At 39.2% G+C, this 19,419-nt stretch overlaps 1 protein-coding gene across 5 annotated transcripts in view; it reads left to right on the top strand.

Moving 5' to 3' along the window:
• Positions 1-19,419, top strand: part of ANO4 (anoctamin 4) — a 203,708-nt gene that overhangs the window by 136,217 nt on the left and 48,072 nt on the right. For all 5 annotated transcript variants that reach the window (XM_026868394.1, XM_026868396.1, XM_026868395.1 and 2 more), the window contains 4 exons: positions 9,759-9,865; positions 11,803-11,858; positions 12,294-12,415; positions 18,704-18,838. In XM_026868394.1, the coding sequence (XP_026724195.1) occupies positions 9,759-9,865; positions 11,803-11,858; positions 12,294-12,415; positions 18,704-18,838 (420 nt within the window). The remainder of the gene's footprint in view (positions 1-9,758; positions 9,866-11,802; positions 11,859-12,293; positions 12,416-18,703; positions 18,839-19,419) is intronic.

Raw genomic sequence — 19,419 nt, 5'->3', positions numbered from 1 at the left:
TTGTCTCCAGGAAGTACATCATCCTGTAGACTAGAATAACAGTGACAGTGTCTTCCCTACTCCTGGCTTTTAGATGTGACTCTGCATCCCCTTTCATCACACAGTCATGCTGAAACTGATTCCAACAGAACATGCACAGGACAGAGAGGGTCCCAGTACCACATCTGTGCTCAGCTGGCTGATCTCTGTGTTGTTTAAGACTTTCAACCAACATAGGGCCATTTTTTGAGGATATAAAAAGCTTGTAATGTATTGAGTTCTTGAAGCCCTTGGAGAATAATAATAAATGTAAGGCTTTCAGTCTTTGTGCACTGTGCTAAGGTGGTAGCTGAAAAATGTCACTAGTGTCTGCTTTTTATCAGATCTTATGTATAGATTTTGATTTTCAAGTTTATAATATAAAAGATATTTTTTTCTTGCAAATCTGGTGTCCTAACTGAGAAGAAGAGATGAGTGGGAAGTACATTAAACTGTTCTTTATCAAATAGCCACAGGAGTCTAAGCCATATAATCAGTCTTTTAATTACACTAACAAGGTTTTTTCTGGCTATTGTACAAGTATTTCTGGAGAGCAGGACATGTACTTTTGCCAGTTGAATATATCAAGGATTTATGTGTTGTCATAAATCAATTATCCAAGACATGCTGAACAATTACTTCATGGCCATGTAGTAAATCATTCACAAATACAACCATCTTGGACATATACTGAGTTTTCAGATAAGTTCTCCATGTTCTCACTGTAGATTTTGCCACATACCATACCTGGACGTTGCAGAATTCTTCCTGCTTTCCTGCTGTTACATGCTTTTAATTTTCTAAAATGTTGTTCCTTAAATATTAATTTGAGCTTGTCCATGTTTGATGTTTCTCCAAATATTGAAATATTGCAGTTTGGGTCTGGAATTCCTTTCTTATTCCTTTCTTCATAGCATCAGATGTTTTTTCACCTCATCAAAGAACAGACAGTTTATCTTTTTTGATATAGCCACAGTTTTCACATCCAGATTTCCAGTCTGATAGAGCTGATGTTTGTAACGTGGTCTGAGTACAGTCTTCATTTGTGATAGCTGCTTTTAAAAACATGGAAAGACAGATGACTGACTATGCTTACCATATAGAGTCTGTGGAGGCAAATAGTTAAGACCAAAACCAGTAAGGCCTGATCAGACCTTTTTTTTAATAGGAATTAATATTTTTTAAATATTCATGTACAGTGAGCATGTAGGTCAAGTTGATGGTCATTTCCTTTCTTGAATTTTTCTTTCTTATTCAGATGGAAAAGACCCAATGTGGAGAAATGCTTGCTTTCAGGAAAAATAAGTAAAATTGTTTTAAGAGGCACAGCTAACCATCTGACTTCCCTCTGAAACAGACAAAGAAGAAAATGAAAGAATCACATTTGTAAGATGTGCCTATAACTTTTGCATCATTGCTTCAAGTTTTCTTCTAAAGGGATTATGGTATACCTTATAGGGTATATCACAAAATTGTCAGTACAAGAGAAGACCAAAATTCATCTTATTTCCTAAGTAATAGGAAATCTTCTTTTGGAGGAAAGAAGCTCTGCCTCTCTGAGACAAGCATTTTTTTGGCATTTTCTGGAATTCTGTGGAATGCAAAATGATAATTTTCAAGATCGACTTCTGAGTAGTATCTCTGTTCTGCAGTCACAGCTTGGGAATGGCTTTTTTTATGCCAAAGCATTTATTCTGAAAATTATCAGTTACAAGAATGTATAGTTCACAATATGTGAAAAATGTTTTCCATCAGACTTGATAATAATTAGTTATTTTTCTACTACATCTTAGTTATTTTATGTAGTGAGCTGCTAGTCAGTCAGGAGTCATAACAGTAGTAATTAGCTGCAGTTTCTTAGATAGTTGTATACTAGCTAGGGAAATGCTTTTAATTGCCATTTAAAGATTTCAAACTTTATATCAGGAGCTATTTTCCCCTGTTTTTTTTCTTCCAAAGGCAAGAAACTCTCTGATTAAATATTAATCTAATAAATAATTGACTAAACCCCTTAAAAATAAATATATATTACTTCAGTGAAAATTAGATTAAAAAATTACGTGACTAGGACAGTATCTGGATTAATTAAAGAAAAATGGCCCTGCATACCAGAGATTAATGAAGTTATTCTCATTTGTACTATGTTCCCTTGTGGTACAGGATGAGATGTCCTGTATCTTTGTCAGATTTGCAAGATATGCATCTCTCAGGGTGGAGCTACATTTAAAAATTTCTCTGATGCTCAGATTATCCCTAATATATCTCATCCTTACCAAGATGATCTGTGCCTGTCCCCCCCCCTGAGCTGCTTCACATCAAGATCATGGATGGGTCAGGGAGCTGCTACCACTGGAGATGAGGCACAGGGTTACATGGACACTTACTTGTTTTAAACCAGGATGGTCATTCTTGTGTTTAAATACATCTACAGTATAATATACATTTATAAATGGCTTTTTATAGCAGGGAATCACAAACATTCCTGCTCTTAAGCAAATCTTTGTGCAGCCAAACTTGGAAACACCCTGTAATGGGTTTTTTAAATTCTCTCTGCTTCTCGAAGTTTTGCCTGGCAAACTGAATGAAACAGGGTATCCCTGAAAAATACATAAAGCTCATTCTATCTCAGATTAATATTCCTGAGTGAACCAATTTAAATTAAGAAGTGATTTGGGAGGAAGAGTGATTTGGGGGGAAGGGCAAAGGAAGGTAGAGGAGAGATTCAGCACTTTCATGACTATTTAGCAGTTTTGAGGCTGTGATGTGCCAAATCTGAAACAGACAAAGCCACTAATACATTCTTCATCCCAAAGCGATCCTGTGTTAGGCACATGATGGGAGAAGTCCCTCCTAACCATTAATAAACATTTTCTTTTAGATAAACAAAAAAGCTGACGCCTTACAAGTTAGGCAAAATGAAAACAAACAGGAAGTGATAATAATATACCCATTTTCAATAAAATTAACTACATGGGTATGTGGTAATATTCTCACTGGAATACTGCAGGCTCATCTTGTTTCTATTACAAACGATGATTTTCTTTCTCTGATATTAAATGAGGTAAAAACCTGCTGTTGTCTCAGCCAACAACATCTAGCTACCTGGGAGTGCAGTCACTTGGGGATTTTTCCTGTACTAAAGAATACACTTCTCATATAGTGGTTACTACTTTGGATAATATCTGTGTTTTAGTATGTACTGCTTCCAGCAGTAGGCATTTGCTTGGAACATACCTTTTGGTATGGTGAATGTAAGACATCAAATGTTTCAGTGTCTGGGGATCCTATGGAGGAAGAGTGAGCATTGATAGGTGCATGCACACATACTCACTTTGTAGCTTTGTAACCGGACAATGGGTGTTCAGCTTGCAGCTGAACAGTACAGCAGAAAATAACCTTTTCCTGCCTTTCACTTCTCCAAAATAAGTTCAAAAGTAACCCTTTTTTTTTTTTTAAATGGGTCTTGACAAAGATTCAAGAGCTAAATTTACCCACCAAGGGTTTGTACAACCTGCAAAATTGCCAAAGAGGATGCATGAACAGGATTAATTGGCAGTTTGTTCTTGGTTGAATTTTTATTAATTTGAGGGCCTTCTTCAGACAACAGTTAGCTTTGCTGTGCTTTGTTATCCATGGAAAGATAGTTTGAAATCTCCAGTTCAGAGTTTAATTAAGAAAGCTACAAATACAATTTCAAAGCAATTAACCTTTACTGACTTTTTGTGTCACTTACAGTATGAATGTAAGAGCAATATTTTTACAATGACACTTTTAAAGGGACTTTAATTAAGGATCAACTCTGAAACCTTTCCTGCTCTCATTATCTTCATTGGGATTTTCCTTTTGAGTAAGGACAGCTCACACAAATAAGACTTACAGGACCAGGCTAATGGTTATTACTGTTGTGGAACAAATCACTGACTTGCTTATCTACCTATACATTAACTTCACAGGTAATAAAAATAATAGTATATTAATCCTTAGTTATTTTTTATCTTACAAATGAAGTAACAAAATAATCAAAACCTTCAATGAACTGTCTCCTAAATAAAGCCTAAACTCTTACTGAGCCTGAAAACAAGTTGTGTTGCTCTTATGAATATTCAAACCCTTGCGCATATTGAAATTCTAACGATGGCAATATAAACAGAACTGCTGAGAAAACTGTTCCCTCTGCAAGTAACAAGGATTAAAAAACTCTCTAGGAAGCCTCTGCCTTGTGCAGGTCATAGGTCTCTAATGTCTGATGAATGTTTATCTACACCTAGTTTGGAAATGTCTTCAGCTCTGGCCCCTGTGAACTGAAATTTGATAGGTGAGATCCTCCATAGACTGAGAAAGTCTTTCTCCTCTGAGTTCATCGCTGGATGCTGTAGACCATGAAATAGCCTTGATGGCTATTCTGTGAATATGGATTTGCCACCCACATTCAGAAAGAAGACATCCTGGAGCACAAAAATTTTGAAGGGGGAAATGTCCATAAAGCGTGGGAGGGGTGGTGGTAGAAAGGAATAAGTCCTACACTGAACTGCATGATTCTTACCTGACAAGAGCAGCTCCTGCAATTTTTGCAGTAAATTGAAACCTCCCTGGCATTGTCCTATTTTACGTCAACCTCTTACTGGGGTGTTGTAACACATAGTTACAACTACATGAGATATTCTCAACCTTTGAATGCCACTCATGTCTGCCTATTTTTGTTTCCTGTGCCAGAACTCCCTGCCTCCCTGGTTATGGTGATACTGCTCTTTCTGGGGCTACTCTACAGACAATTTCACAAATTATCTTCGTATTTGAGTTAAGCAAAAGAAAAAACCTGTGTGATTTTTATATTCAGAAATAGGTGAGGATTATTTTAAAACTTTACAACATGCAATTCCATCCCAAAACAATGATACTATTAGGGATAATCCAGGACATCCAGAGGGCCCATTTTGACACTTTTTTCACCTTTGGTGAACTCTAGCATCTCTTCTGCATCCATGTCTCCATGAGTAATGTTGGAAAACAGTGAAGAACATGTTTTTGACCTATTCTAGTCATGGTGAGTTCTCCTTCTCCTCTCCCCCCTCTGCCTTCAGATGCCTTTTACTGGCACAAGGATGGGCAGCTCTTACACTCACACATGTTTTAGGACTGCTTCAGCTAGTTCTGGAATAGGCAGAGTTCTTCATGGCAGAGTTCTTATTATACTGAGGTGTAGACATCTACTTCACAGACACATCTGTGTTGTTCCTTCTCAGCCATGTGAGATCAAAAGCTATTAACACATAGTTGCTAAGTTTACAAATGAATGCAAATGACTAAAGTGTTTGCTTAAACGAGTATTTCTTTCATACGATTACATAATATTTAATTTTTGCCCTTTTTCATTCATAACTCATGAAAATAGAAGTGAATAAATGCAGAAAAGCTATTAACCTACTTGTCAAGAAAAACTATACGGTGCTTTTGGAGCAAATTGTCTTAAAAGACAATTTACTTTGGGAATATTTTTTTCTATCTGCCTTTGAAGCCAAACATAAGGAATGTAGAGATTGTCTTGTATGGAAAATTTGCCAGATAATTTTGATAATAAAGAGGGAGCATATGGAATCCCCAAAGTCCAGAAGTTATTTTCCCAAATGACTGTGGAGGTGCAAAGCCATGTATGATTCTCCATGTGTAAAAATTCTTTCTGAAAAAGTTGGTGTTTCATTTGGGTAAAATTACCTGAGGGGAAAACTGAGCAGTAGATCCCATGGTTGTGCAGAAGGGAAGGTGACATAAATCCATGCCAAGCTCCCTATTACGATGATCTCTGTTAAAGCCATTTGTCTAGTGTGCAGTCCTACAGGCTGGTCTCTCTATGACATCTGTATGATTTTACCATTTTATTTATCAGTTTATTCAATTCTCTAGCTCTTCACCAACACAGAGAAAGAAAACATTCTTACTTCCTATCTAAAGCATTTTAAAAAGATGGGCTCATTGACAGAGCTTTAAACTAGATTGAAGTGCATGTATACCAATGCACACAGCATAGGTAGCAAACAGGAGGAGCTTGTAGCCGTGATGAAAAAGAAAAATTGTGATGTTGTTGCTATTACTGAAACATGGTGGAATGTCTCCCATGACTGTGGTGTGTCAGTTGATGGTTACAAGCTCTTTAGGAGGGACAGACAAGGGAGAAGAGGCGGTGGGGTGGTGCTGTATGTTAAGGACTGTTATGATTGCTTCGAGCGCAGGAGTAGTGAAGACAGGGTTGAGTGTCTTTGCATTAGAATCAGGGGGAAGGCCAACAGGGCAGATGTTGTAGTAGGAGTCTACTACAGGCCACCCAACCAGGACAGAGAGATGGATGAGATATTTTATAGGCACTTAGGTGAAATCGCATGCCCTTGTTCTTGTGGGTAACTTTAACTTCCCAGACATCTGCTGGAAATACAACATGGCAGAATGAGACCAGTCCTGGAGATTCCTAGAATGTCTGGAAGATAACTTCCTGACACAGCTGGTGAGTGAACCGACCAGAGAAGATGCCCTGCTGGATCTCCTCTTTGTGAACAGAGAAGGACTGGTGGATGATGTGGCAGTTGGAGGCCGACTAGGGCACAGAGATCACGAAATAATAGAGTTCTCTGTTCTTAGAGAGGTCAGGAGAGAACTAGGCAGGACTGACATCCTGGACTTCCGAAGGGATGACTTTTGTTTAGGCACCTGCTTGAAAGGATCCCCTGAGAGACTGTCCTGAAGGGTATAGGGGTCCAGGAAGGCTGGATGCTCTTTAAGGAGGAAGTGTTAATGGCACAGGAACAGGCTGTCCCCAGGTGCTCTTAAGCTGACGCCAGAGAAGACCACCTTGGCTGAACAGGGAGCTTTGGCTGCAACTCAGGGAGAAAAGGAGAAGTTTACAGCCTTTGGAAGAAGGGACTAGCCACTCACAGTGATTAACAAAGATGCTGTGAGGCTATGCAGGGTGGAAATCAGAAGATCTGAAGCCCAACTGGAAATTAATTTGGCCTCTGCAATCAAGGATAACAAGAAAAGTTTCTATAAGTATGTCAGTAGCAAAAGAAAATCCAGAGAGAGTCTCCATCCCCTGCTATATGCAGGAGGAAATATGGTAACAAGTGATGAGGAGAAGGCTGAGGTGCTTAATGCCTTCTTTGCCTCAGTCTTTAATAACAAGATTAGTTGTATTGATGAAATCCAGCCTCCACAGCCAGAATACAGAGACTGAGAGAATGACCCCCCTGCAATCCAGGAGACAGTCAGTGACCTGCTCCATCACATAGACACACACAAGTCTATGGGTCCGAATGGCATACACCCGAGGGTGCTGAAAGAGCTGGCTGGGGTGCTCGCCAGGCCACTTTCTATTATTTACCAGCAGTCCTGGCTGACCGGGGAGGTCCCAACAGATTGGAAATCAGCCAGTGTGACACCCATCTATAAGAAGGGTCAGAAGGATGATCCGGGAAATTACAGGCCTGTCAGCTTGACTTCAGTGCCCAGGAAGCTGATGGAGCAGCTCATCCTGAGTACCATCACACAACACGTGTGGGACAACCAGATGCTCAGGCCCAGTCAGCATGGGTTTATGAAAGGCAGGTCCTGCTTGACAAACCTGATCTCCTTCTATGACAGGGCGACCTGCTTATTGGAAGAGGGAAAGGCTGTGGATGTTGTTTACCTTGACTTTAATAAGGCCTTTGACACCATTTCCCACAGCATTCTCCTGGCAAAACTGGCTGTTCGAGGCTTGGATGGGCACACGCTTTGCTGAGTAAAAAACTGTCTGGATGGCCGGGCCCAAAGAGATGTGGTGAACGGAATTAAATCTGGTTGGCAGCCGGTCACAAGTGGTGTCCTCCAGGGCTCGGTTTTGGGGCCACTCCTGTTTAACATCGTTATTGATGATCTAGACGAGGGGTTCAAGTGCACTCTCAGTCAGTTTGCAGATGACACCCAGTTGGGTGGGAGTGTTGATCTGCTCGAGGGTAGGGAGGCTCTGCAGAGAGACCTGGACAGGCTGGAGCCATGGGCTGAGCCCAACTGCAGGAGTTTCAATAAGGCCAAATGCCGGGGGCTGCCCTTGGGCCACAACAACCCCCAGCAGCGCTACAGGCTTGGGGAGGAGTGGCTGGAGAGCTGCCAGTCAGAGAGGGACCTGGGGGTGTTGATTGACAGCCGGCTGAACAGGAGCCAGCAGTGTGCCCCGGGGGCCAAGAAGGCCAATGGCATCCTGGCTTGTGTCAGCAATAGCGTGGCCAGCAGGGACAGGGAAGGGATCTTACCCCTGTACTCAGCACTGGTGAGGCCGCCCCTCGATTCCTGTGTTCAGTTTTGGGCCCCTCACTCCAAAAATGACATTGAATGACTCGAGCGTGTCCAGAGAAGGGCAACGAAGCTGGTGCAGGGTCTGGAGCACAGGTCGTAGGAGGAACAGCTGAGGGAACTGGGGGTGTTTAGTCTGGAGAAGAGGAGGCTGAGGGGAGACCTCATCGCCCTCTACAGCTACCTGAAAGGAGATTGCAGAGAGCTGGGTTTGAGCCTCTTTAGCCTAGTAGAAAGCAACAGAACAAGAGGGAGTGGCCTCAAGTTGTGCTAGGGAAGGTTTAGACTGGATATTAGGAAGCATTTCTTTCCAGAATGGGTTGTTGGGCGTTGGAATGTGCTGCCCAGGGCAGTGGTGGATTCCCCATCCCTGGAGGTGTTTAAGAGTCAGGTCAACATAGCTTAAGGATGTGCTGTAGGTGGGAACTGTGCTAGGCAAACGGTTGGACTAGATGATCTCCAGGGTCCTTTCCAACGTAGATGATTCTGTCATTCTGTGAACATTTCTATAGAGTTAGTTACTAAGGACTGTGTTTTAAAAAAAAATTTAGTTCCCTCAATACTTGCACAGGACTACTTAATCAAAAACTCCATCTACTTACCTGCTTATTCAAGTGTATAACTCACTTTCACAGTCTATCCTGAAGCCCTACACACCTCAAGCAACTGTAAGAATTCTTTAGCAGTATTTGACAAGTTGAAACAGTCTTTCTAAACATGTATATTTTTTTCTAAAATAACCTGATTTCCTTGAGTATGTATATTGGCATTAAGAAATCTGTATAAAATAAATTATGCCAGCCAATGTATTCAATACAATATATTTTGTGGCCTCCTTTTTTTTTTTTTTTTTTTTTTTTTTTTTTTTTTCATATATAACTCCATAGCAGCTTCTGAAAGCTAATTTTCTACTCTATTTTAGCTTCCAGGACCAAACACAGGAGTATGTAATATTTTCCATTTCTAACTCAGTAATTGATTTTCAATAAGAGTAGTTTACCAAGTAGATGTTTCCATCTGACTCTTAATGGTAAAGCATACTAAAGCAGCCTGAAATAGAAATCAAATGTGAATTTCTACAGCTGCACTTACAAGTCTTATACTTTTACAAATTTTGGTGCAAGTGTTTTGTATTTTTCCATGAATTATCTAAAAGTGATGCTTATCATAATGAATGCTTAAATATCTTTGATCTTTCTCCAAACTATGCCATGTAATTATCTGTTAGGGACTGAATGCTATTACTGACATCATCTTGTCTGGTGAATCATCTCACTTAATATGGTGTCCTTTAATCTTCCTTGTACTTGCTTACGTACTGTAGATCTTTAAGTGTGCTATAGAAAGTAACTGGAGTAATATTTGCTTTAAACATGCTAGTATATATTCCTGAGATGCCCTTTGTTTGTATTTTTATATAGCTTCATCATACACAACAAAGATACTTTCTTCAATAATGCTACAAGAAGTAGAATTGTACACCATATCTTACAAAGAGTGAAATATGAAGAAGGGAAAAACAAAATTGGTAAGTGCGAGCAACATGCCTTCAAACATGGGTGCTAAATTCCACCAATAAAAGAGAAGTCTGCCTGGGCTGGTAGGACTCTTTTGCTTTCCTTTTTAACCACCTCTGTTATGGGCTGTTTACATCTCAGCCATAGCTGTTCTAGGGGCTTTCCCTGGAAGTCCTGATCATTTCCCTGTAACATCAGGCTGCTTTCACAACCACATATGTCACCACTTGGGATTTATCACCTCTAAAAGGAAAGAGCCTGATTTAAGCAAGAAATTTGTACAGATTAAGGGCCCTGGAGAAGCAGACTCATGCAGAAAAGCTTCTACTCCTTCATAAAAATGTATTTGGAAGGATGGCAAGATTTGTACTGCTGTGCGTCCCAGCCTGTAGGTCTTCTCCTTGGATACCTGTCTATCCTTAAGGGAGATGCAGGGTTCTATATCTCTGTGGCTGCTGTGAGTCAAAAGGGAGTTCACCAGTAATGTCCTCAGTGCAAAGGATGCCATGCATAACTATTGCATCACTTTGAAATAGTGAGTGGAGTGGACCTTTGGAGCGGCAAATATGCAGATCCAGGAGAGCAGGCAGTGACAGAGGAGGGCTGGAGTATGAGCAATAGCTCTCTTCTGCCTTGTGATACAGAGCACGTACTGCTTGTGTGTCACATAGAAACTGGGGTATTACAGAGATTCAATCCCCATAAAACTCTGCAGCCTGTTCATTTCCCTGCTTCTTAAACCCTGTCCTTCTTCAAGAGGTAGAGAAACTTCCCAGAACTTCACTTGTTTCTTCCTCAGCTCCTGTGATGAGGGCAGCAGTAGCTCTGAGCAATGACAGTGAGCAGAGGTGAGAGAAGAAAAGGAAGAAATGATGTGGTGCATGCAGCCATTGCGTTTGGCGCACACACTTCCAGTTCTTGCCTGCTTCAAGAGCCCAAGCTTCCTCATGTATCTACTTGTGTTGTACCTACCATGAACACAACCTTTCATTGATCACTGAGCAGAACAAAGCCTGGCTGGGGTGTACAGGTTTTGCTTTTCTGCCAGACTTTGGAGGAAAGCATATTCTGCCAAGCAGATACTAATGCAGTCACTGAAAGTGCTGTTTATGTTGAATTAATACTTCTCATTGCTGTGTTCTTGCTGCTGTCATTCCCCTGTGAATTAGGAAAGGAATCAGGGTTCTTTGCCTCTTGGTCAATGGGGTTCAAATGCCTTCGGGTTGTTAGTGCCAGTATTTAGTTTTGCATTGCCTGATAGGTGTTCAGTCCTGTTTTGGTGACTTATCAAGTGAAAAGTGCCCACATCTCAGCAATCATTCATTATTTCTCTTAAGGCTGTCATTAAAGAGGGATAAAGCCTGGCTGAGTGGGGTATATGATTATTTTTTTGTGCCAAATAATCTTTTTCTTCAGGTTCAAATATATTTTCTGGTCTTGTACTACTGCCGCCTGTCTTGTTCCTGTTCTACCTGTTAGTCAAGCAGCTTTTGTAAGACATAAACTAAATGTATTTTACAACCTTGCTATCATATGGAAATTAAAGAGTTTCAGTTGCTTTACTGGCCTGCAGTTCAAAAATTTAAAGATCTTCCTTGAAGCTTTCAGCTCACAAGAAATACAGCCTTTCATCTAAATAGCTTCCTTAGAGCAAAATTTATGGGTCAAGCTGCAGTCCTGGTGTGAGGTCCCTAATTTCACTGAACTTATGCTAAAGAGGGATTTTGCAAATGAATCTTTAAGCCTCCATCATAATAAATGATAGATTATGATTAATATTTGAACACGTTTCTGCTTATATTATATCTTAGTTCATCAAAATCTATAGAAGATTAGGTTATTTAACGTGTATCTTTTACTGTCAGTGGGCTTCAGACTTGTGTTTTGCTTTTTATTTAGCAGTTTTTCTGGTTCTATTAGTAAATAATTGGATACTTTTGATTCTTAGGTCTGAATCGATTGCTCAGTAATGGCTCCTATGAAGCTGCATTTCCTCTTCATGAGGTATTTTTCTCAGATTTTTTTCTTTTTGAACAGACATTTCCCACAAAATGAATTCTTAATTGTGTAATATTTTTTTCTCAGTCTTATTAATGTTATTACTCTCTTTCGCATTTGGCATCTACCTCTGACATCCCTTCCATTTAGTAATGCTTTTTTTTCTTGCAAAAAGAGATGAGTAAGGAGAGTTGTTCTGGATCTGTTCTGTAAAAAGTATTTGGGTTTAATAAATCAGTATGTTTTCAGAGGGTAAAAATACCATGCTGTTGTTTTCTCTTTGAGATTCTCCAATTTATAGCCTTTGACTTGGAACACAATTTATCATAAATTTCTTAAGAAGAATAATCTCAAATCTTCTTAAGAAGAATAATGTAAATATTTAAAGTAATATTTAGCTTTTGTTGCATGAGTATGGTGTTTGAACAAAATGTATTTTAGGGAAGTTACAGAAGTAAGAATTCCATAAGAACACATGGAGCAGAAAACCATAGACACCTGCTCTACGAGTGCTGGGCTTCCTGGGGAGTGTGGTATAAATACCAACCACTGGACCTCGTGAGGTAAGTCTCCTGCTTTTAGTATGTCACGTTATAGGTGCTTTGAGCATTAGGTACCTCTCCTCTGACAAAACCATGAAAAGCTCAGTTAATTCATATGTTTTTTAAAAACTGATCCTGAGGTCATGGGAATCCATTTCATTCATGGTGTCACTACATTCAAAGAAGTATCTATAGAAGAGCTTGTAGAAGGAGCTGAAAGTGAAGGAAGTTTCATTCTAGAGTTTCCTGACACCATAACTTCTAATGAAGGATTTTCCGAATATTTAAGAGAGAAAAAAGGGAAGAGAGAAATCTGTGGAGGCTAGGTAGACTTGGTTGCATGTCTAGCCACTGGAGGAGTTCTTCCTCCTCAAAGCATGACTTTGGTGAAAAACAGGCTCTCATCAACTAGATCTTCTTTCTTTCCAAAAAGCAACACAGAAGGAGCCCTGGATGAAGTTTAATGATGCTTACAGCTGGCATGACACAGAGCTCACAGTCACTGAGTGTGCTACTGTGCTCAGCAGAACTCGTGGTAATGGGTTAAAGTCTCTCCTGTACCACCTCCCTTAAACTCAGCCCAGCCACATCTGCATTACATTTGTATTCATCTTGGAAGTAGCCTCAAAAGAAGAGCACCAAAAAAGCCGAGACATGGCTCCAAATTCTTATATCCCTTTTAAATAATGTTTTCAAATAGCCTTGCATGTGCTAATAGAGGATTACATGTTTTTTATGCATATAGAGAGAGCCAGAACCTTTACTGATCATGTTGGCAGAACTATCATTGGATATTAATAGGCTTTTTCTACTTGAATGAGAGGAAAATGAAGCTACAAGAATCTATTAATAAAGTCTTAAAATGCATTGATATCACTGAAGATATTGATACATTGGATATGGGGAAGGGTCATATGGAGCATACAATTGGTCCAACAGATTAATTTTCCCTTTTTTAAAGTTCTGTAACTGGTAGAAACCTTTGCTTTTATTGATTCTCAAAATTCGTAGACGGTGACCGTGGAGACAAGGCAGTGTTATTGATTAAGGCCATATAAAACTTATCAATCTCATAAAACAAGATGTCTTCAATTTCCATCGAGAAAAAGTTCACAGAGAAATACAATTAAAAAATTTTACTAAGTCAAGTAATTTTTAAAATGCTTTAGAAAACAAAGTAATGCATTTGTACTTCATAATTAAACCCTGGAAGCTTCTTATTTCTTTTTTAATTATACTGGCCTGGACAGAAATATGGAATTTTTCTCAAATTACACTCTGGAAATTGCTGATTTACTGAGGGGCCAGCAGTTATACTGAAGTTTTTATTTTTAATTTCCAAATATACAATAAGATATTAATGTCACAGTATAAACAGCTTACCTCTATAATGTTTTTAATCATTTGTCCATGGTGGTCAAGGCTACTGTTCTTCATCAACATGTCTTGTTTGTGAAAGTGTTGTTGAGCCAGTATCTGGGTTTTGGTTTAATCTGGTTTACGAATATGGACTATCAGGCATCTGGAAGGTTTTTTAAGTATGAGAATAAATGGTAACAGAATGAACAATATTAGACACATGATTGTTCTGAACCTTGCTGGGAGTCTTTTTGAGTAGTCTGGGTTTGATGTCTAAGATTTTGTAAGATGTTTTAGCTTTTTATCAGGCAGTGACATCCACAGATTTTTCTACAGCTGTTTCACAAAGTAAAAAAGGAATCAAAATAGCGGACCCTCTAGCTGAGGTCATGGGTGTCCTGTGGTGGTTCAGAGTAGGTAATTACCCAAGGAGCTGGGGGCTGTCAGGAGGTGTGAGGGTCCCTGAGCATTTGCAGAAGCATGAGTCTTGGTAGCCATTGAGCTCTGCAGGGTTCAAAGCTGCAGCCCCAGCCCAGCCTGCTGTTTGCTGCCTGGAGCTCACCTATGGCTACAATGAATTCACTGAAGGAGGGATGACAGGAAAGGGGAGGAATGCCTGTTTGTTCTCACTTCACAGATGCTAGATCCCTCACATTTCCTTAGCTCCTGCCAAACCTTTTCTGTCTACTGCCACTCTCAGCAGTTCACGTGCCTACTGAGCTGGAGATTTTTCCTTGAAGAGCTGACAACACCAGCAAGACCTGTTGGTCATTTCACTCAGAAGTATTTCAGCATGCATACTTTAAAATGAAGCTTTTTTTGTACCAGTTCTGCAGCATGACTGACTTCGTAATTTTTTTTTCACAGACCAAGAGCTATGTGGGGTGTGCTTGAAGGGAGTAGTGTTGCCATTTGTACAAAAGGAGTGTATGGATGTTAATGCTTCCATATACATCTGGCCAGAACTTTCTGCTGCTAGGTGATATTCCCCTTTACTATATGCTTTAGAAAGGCTAAGGAGTAAATTAGATGTAGATAATATAATTATCTCATTAATAATACTATATTTCCACCTTAAAGTCAAGTTGCCACAATGGTAAGTGAAATTGTTCTTATTTTGGTGCTTGTTTATTTTTTAACTTAGCTGTTAAAATGAGGTTTTACATCTCCAGTGCTGTCAATTTGATGCTTCCCAGATTTCATTTAATCTCAGCAGCTAGCTGTTATGGAAATACTAGTCACTAGAAATAAAAGGTAAAAAGTCATTTGCGGGGAATTGCATGATTCTGCTTTCACTCTGCTTTGAAACATGTGGTGGTATGAAGGTGCAGACCTGGCACAATGGCAAAGGCACTCTTATTAATCAACAGACGTGGTACCATGATTTTAATTACACTTCTGTTGGAATTCACTATCCCTAGTTACTTTACAAGAATAATTTAAAGGCCTTAGAGTTGGTGACAATTGGAAAGAGGTAGGACTTAGTATATTTATATGCTCTGGGACCAAGTCAGTCAATGGAAACAGTTGCAGTGGTTCCTAGGGGCTTTAGATCACCTCCTTCACGCTTCTATGCATAACTGCTTCCCTCTAGGTTGTGCACAAATTGCTCCTGCTGCTGCTTATGCATGTTATTTACAGGACAAAAAGGGAGGGAGAAAACTATATTTATAAAGTGATTGTAAAGCTACCTAAATGAACCTGAAAGCAAAAGTAATGCCTGAGTAACTTGCGTTCTACTCCGTTTACATTAAATGACTTGCTTGCAAGCTGACAACTCCCTTTCAATCTCCTGTCAAGCCTTCCTTCTCACCTGATTGCTCCTGACATAAGAGGACAAATTCATGTGTCCAAAACACCTATTGGAAAGCTCTAGCTCCTTCACAACTTGTTTCTGTGATGTAGAAAGTTCTGTATAGGATTTTGTTTTGACCTGCAAATGGATTCATGAAGAGATATAGGTTCTTGGTTTGAGTTCAAATCTGTCTGTATTCTAGCTTCCTTCTAGGCATCCTGAAGACAAAAGATTATATAATGAAGGTCATTAAACACAGAATAATCCTATATCACATTTTTTTTGGTCTGCAATCAGGCTCTGTAGCTTAATACTTTTCAAAATACTGAGATTGAAATCTTGACTCAGTTAAGTCAGTGATAGTTCTGCCATTGGAATGGGGTGAAGGGAGAGACAATTCACCATTAAAGTAGGTGATATTGGAGGGCTAGTATACATTCTAGCATAAAATTGAGAAGCTGAAATTATTTTTTTATTCTAGTAGTGCAGCATATCCGAGGATAGGAGAAATCGATTATTCTGTTAGGTGCTTTGTGGTTTTTTATGTCTCTGTTTTTTATGTTAGTTGTGGAGGAAATTTTCTGTTGGAGAACCATAAAACACACAAAACATTTTTTTCTATTCTTACTAACAATCTGAAAAATTGGATGGTTATAAGTTAGCAAAGTTAACAAAAATGCCAATGTTATCATTACTGGAAAATTTCAAATAGGCCTTCAATGAACAGAGTGATAACAGATTAAATTTAGGTATAAGTAATGCACAGTGGTGTGCCCTAGAAAAAAATCCCTGGAATTATTCATGTACATTACTGAGTTCTGGCTAAAATCCTAGCATGAAGCTAAAAGATTTGCCATCAATATGGAGAGCTATATGAAATTTAACCCAATTATGGATTGGAATAAATGTGGAACTACTCTGAATATGGGGAGCTAGGAAAGTCTTCAGAGACCTTGTTACTGCCATGGGGTTTTTTTTTATAGAATTCAACCTAGTGGTATCTGAGCAGAAACTTACCAAAAAAAAAATGCTAACTATGAGGCCAGAAAAAATGAAATATTGACTTGATCCTGATGCAAACTGCAACAGCACAACCTGTGGAATACCAGCTATGAAGCAAAAGGCAGTAGTGAGAGACTGAGGCTGTTTATCCATATTTAAACCAACACCTATCAAAGTAATGTCAAATTTCTGCACTTATCTTTAAAACCAGGCTCACTAATGGCCTCAGATGCTTTTTCCTTACATTGCAGAGATTTGGGTCACTCCCCATCATGTCCGTTCTTCTTTGTGCACACATTGAACTTTGTTTGGCTCTTCATCTAGGATGAAGCTGTTCAATGTCTAGACCAAAAGAGAGTACTATGATTTGCAGTGCCAGATGGAAAGGCTCAACAGGACAGGAGATTTAGTTTGTCATGAATGTTTGTCGGCTAGGGGGGTGGTATGAGGGAAGCATTCATCCTTGAATGCAGGGAATTAAATTAAAAAATCTTGATGAAGGTTAAGTTTACTTCTCTACTTAGAACTATGTCCATGGTGAAAAATAGATCATAAATATTAAGTGGAAGTAAGGTCAAAATGTAAGTTTGCCTTTTCAGTGGAGCAGGCACAGCTTGACATCCTAGGTGTCAGGAAAATGGTTGGGCCAAAGATCTCACTAACGCTCTTAAGTCAGGGCTTAAGCACTTTCCAGTCCTTTTACAACCAGACCTGCTGCCATTGTCAGAACTGAATATGTTATCGTTAGCTTACCACTTCTTTAGCCTGTAAATTTGAGTCTCTGTTGAATGACAGAAGACTAAAACCAACATGAAAATATTTGACTTCTCATACAGAGCTATTAAAATCCAATGATAATAATCGGTGTAGGTCAGTATCACTCAGCAAAGCATGAGTTCAGCTCAGACAGATATTGCTTACACTGGAAATTTTTTATATCCATTTTAAAACTGATGATTTTGTCCATTCCAGACCAAGCGTTTATTTCTCTTCTCCACTGCCTCTAACCCTGGAGCCCATCATGGGTCTTTCCTCCTTACTGTGAAAGTTTAACTGAAGATGTTTTCTGGTAGCATAATGGAGCCAGTAGTGCTGTCTCACTGTATTCTTTGTCTCTGGACAGATCAGAAGTTGCATCATTAGAATAAAAGTGGATTTTCATCAGCAGCTATTCTCAAATTCATTTGATATGCAAGTTTAAGTTATCTGCAATGTCTCTGAAGTGCAAGAATATCATCTTGCCTCATTCTTCAAAACTAATCTTGCACATAATCTCCTAAAGATTTCTTTGTAATCATGATAATTGTATATTGATTTGTAAAGCATCCTAATCTGATCATCAGCCTACTGTGCACAAAACCATCAAACACAGGACAATGCATGAGCCTGCTCCTGTGCTGATGAGTTCAGCAGGTTTTTTGTGTGCTTGATGTGTTCTTTAACACATAAATGAAGGTTTCATTGTGTTTGGGAAGAAGAGAAATGCTAATGAATATGTAGCAAATAAGAGCTTCCTGGCCACTTTGCTGTTAGTTTTTAAGCAATATAGCTAACAAATTAGGATTAATTCAGACTACTTTCCTTGAATCAGTGCAAAATGATACATAAAGTTATTTGTTGGACTTCCCTTGCACTTCCCACCTGTGTTAGAATCATAAAATTAGTTTTCCAGGAACTGAGCTAAGAAAAGAAATAATCAAATGAAAATAAACTGGATTGGAGAATAACCTCTGGTTAATTAATTTCTTAGAAATAATTTGGGCCCAAATAATTATTGCTGGTATACCAGCTTCACAGATTAAACCGATTTCAATGCAATTATTTGGAAGTATAGTTACATAGCCAAAAGGCAAAGCAAGCCGTCAATTTCCCAGATACTAAGAACTAGCTTTTTAAAATAAACTGTGTTTCCTTTCTGAGGTATCCACTCATCTCACTGTAAAATGTGATGAGTGAATTTTTAAATTAGTTTAAATAAGTTCATTCATGAGTCAGGTCCCTCAATGTGGATTTAGAAGCTCAGTTGCAGACTTTTTCTTCTCTCTAATCTACTCTTCAGATATAATAGAAATATTTATTTTCTATTAACAAGCAAAATTAAGCAAATTTATTCTAATTAGCAGGTAACTTCGCTGTGTTGTGTTTTAAAACAGACGGTACTTTGGTGAGAAAATTGGGCTGTACTTTGCCTGGTTAGGCTGGTACACGGGGATGCTCTTCCCAGCTGCTTTCATTGGATTGTTTGTCTTTTTGTATGGAGTCACCACTTTGAACCACTGCCAAGTCAGGTAATGTGGGTACTTTTATAAGGGAAACTACAGCTGTGGGTTATTATGAATAATTTAAGAGATCATATGAATTGTTAATTACTTCATTTTGAACTATTGAATGCTCAGGAAAAGACTGTGCTTGGTTCTCATAAGGTACCCAGTATCGAGCTTCCCTTGTTTTGTGCTCCTGAATTGGGATGAGAGGCAATGTTTCTTGCCCAGCTCCAGCTGCTGATGGTGCTGGCAACTCAGTATGAAGTAGGGAAAAAGTAGGACTCCTTCATTACTGTTATAACAGGTCAGCAGAAGAGTGGGGAATTTTCACTGTCTTCAAGGCCTTCCCAAAGATCCACAACAGGAAGGCATTCTTCAGATGAACCTCATTCACCTTCTACTGAGTGCTGCATCTCTGAATCTTGCACACATAAGTCACAAGAATAAGTGAAAGTTACTTATCTGCAATCAACCTCACCCTCCTCCTTCCAAAGGTCACTTGTGACTCAGTGAGAAGCTGGAAATGGTAAAGAGATACTGTTAGGCTGGCCCTGAAGAATTATCCTCTGCAGTTATGGCTGTAAACTCTGAAGTCTTAGTCAACA

The sequence above is a fragment of the Athene cunicularia genome (assembly GCF_003259725.1).
Source record: "Athene cunicularia isolate RWA chromosome 1 unlocalized genomic scaffold, athCun1 chr1_part2, whole genome shotgun sequence".
NCBI classification, from domain to species: Eukaryota; Metazoa; Chordata; class Aves; order Strigiformes; family Strigidae; genus Athene; species Athene cunicularia.
The sequence above is the reverse complement of the archived record's forward strand: the minus strand, read 5'-3'. Positions and strand labels throughout refer to the sequence as shown.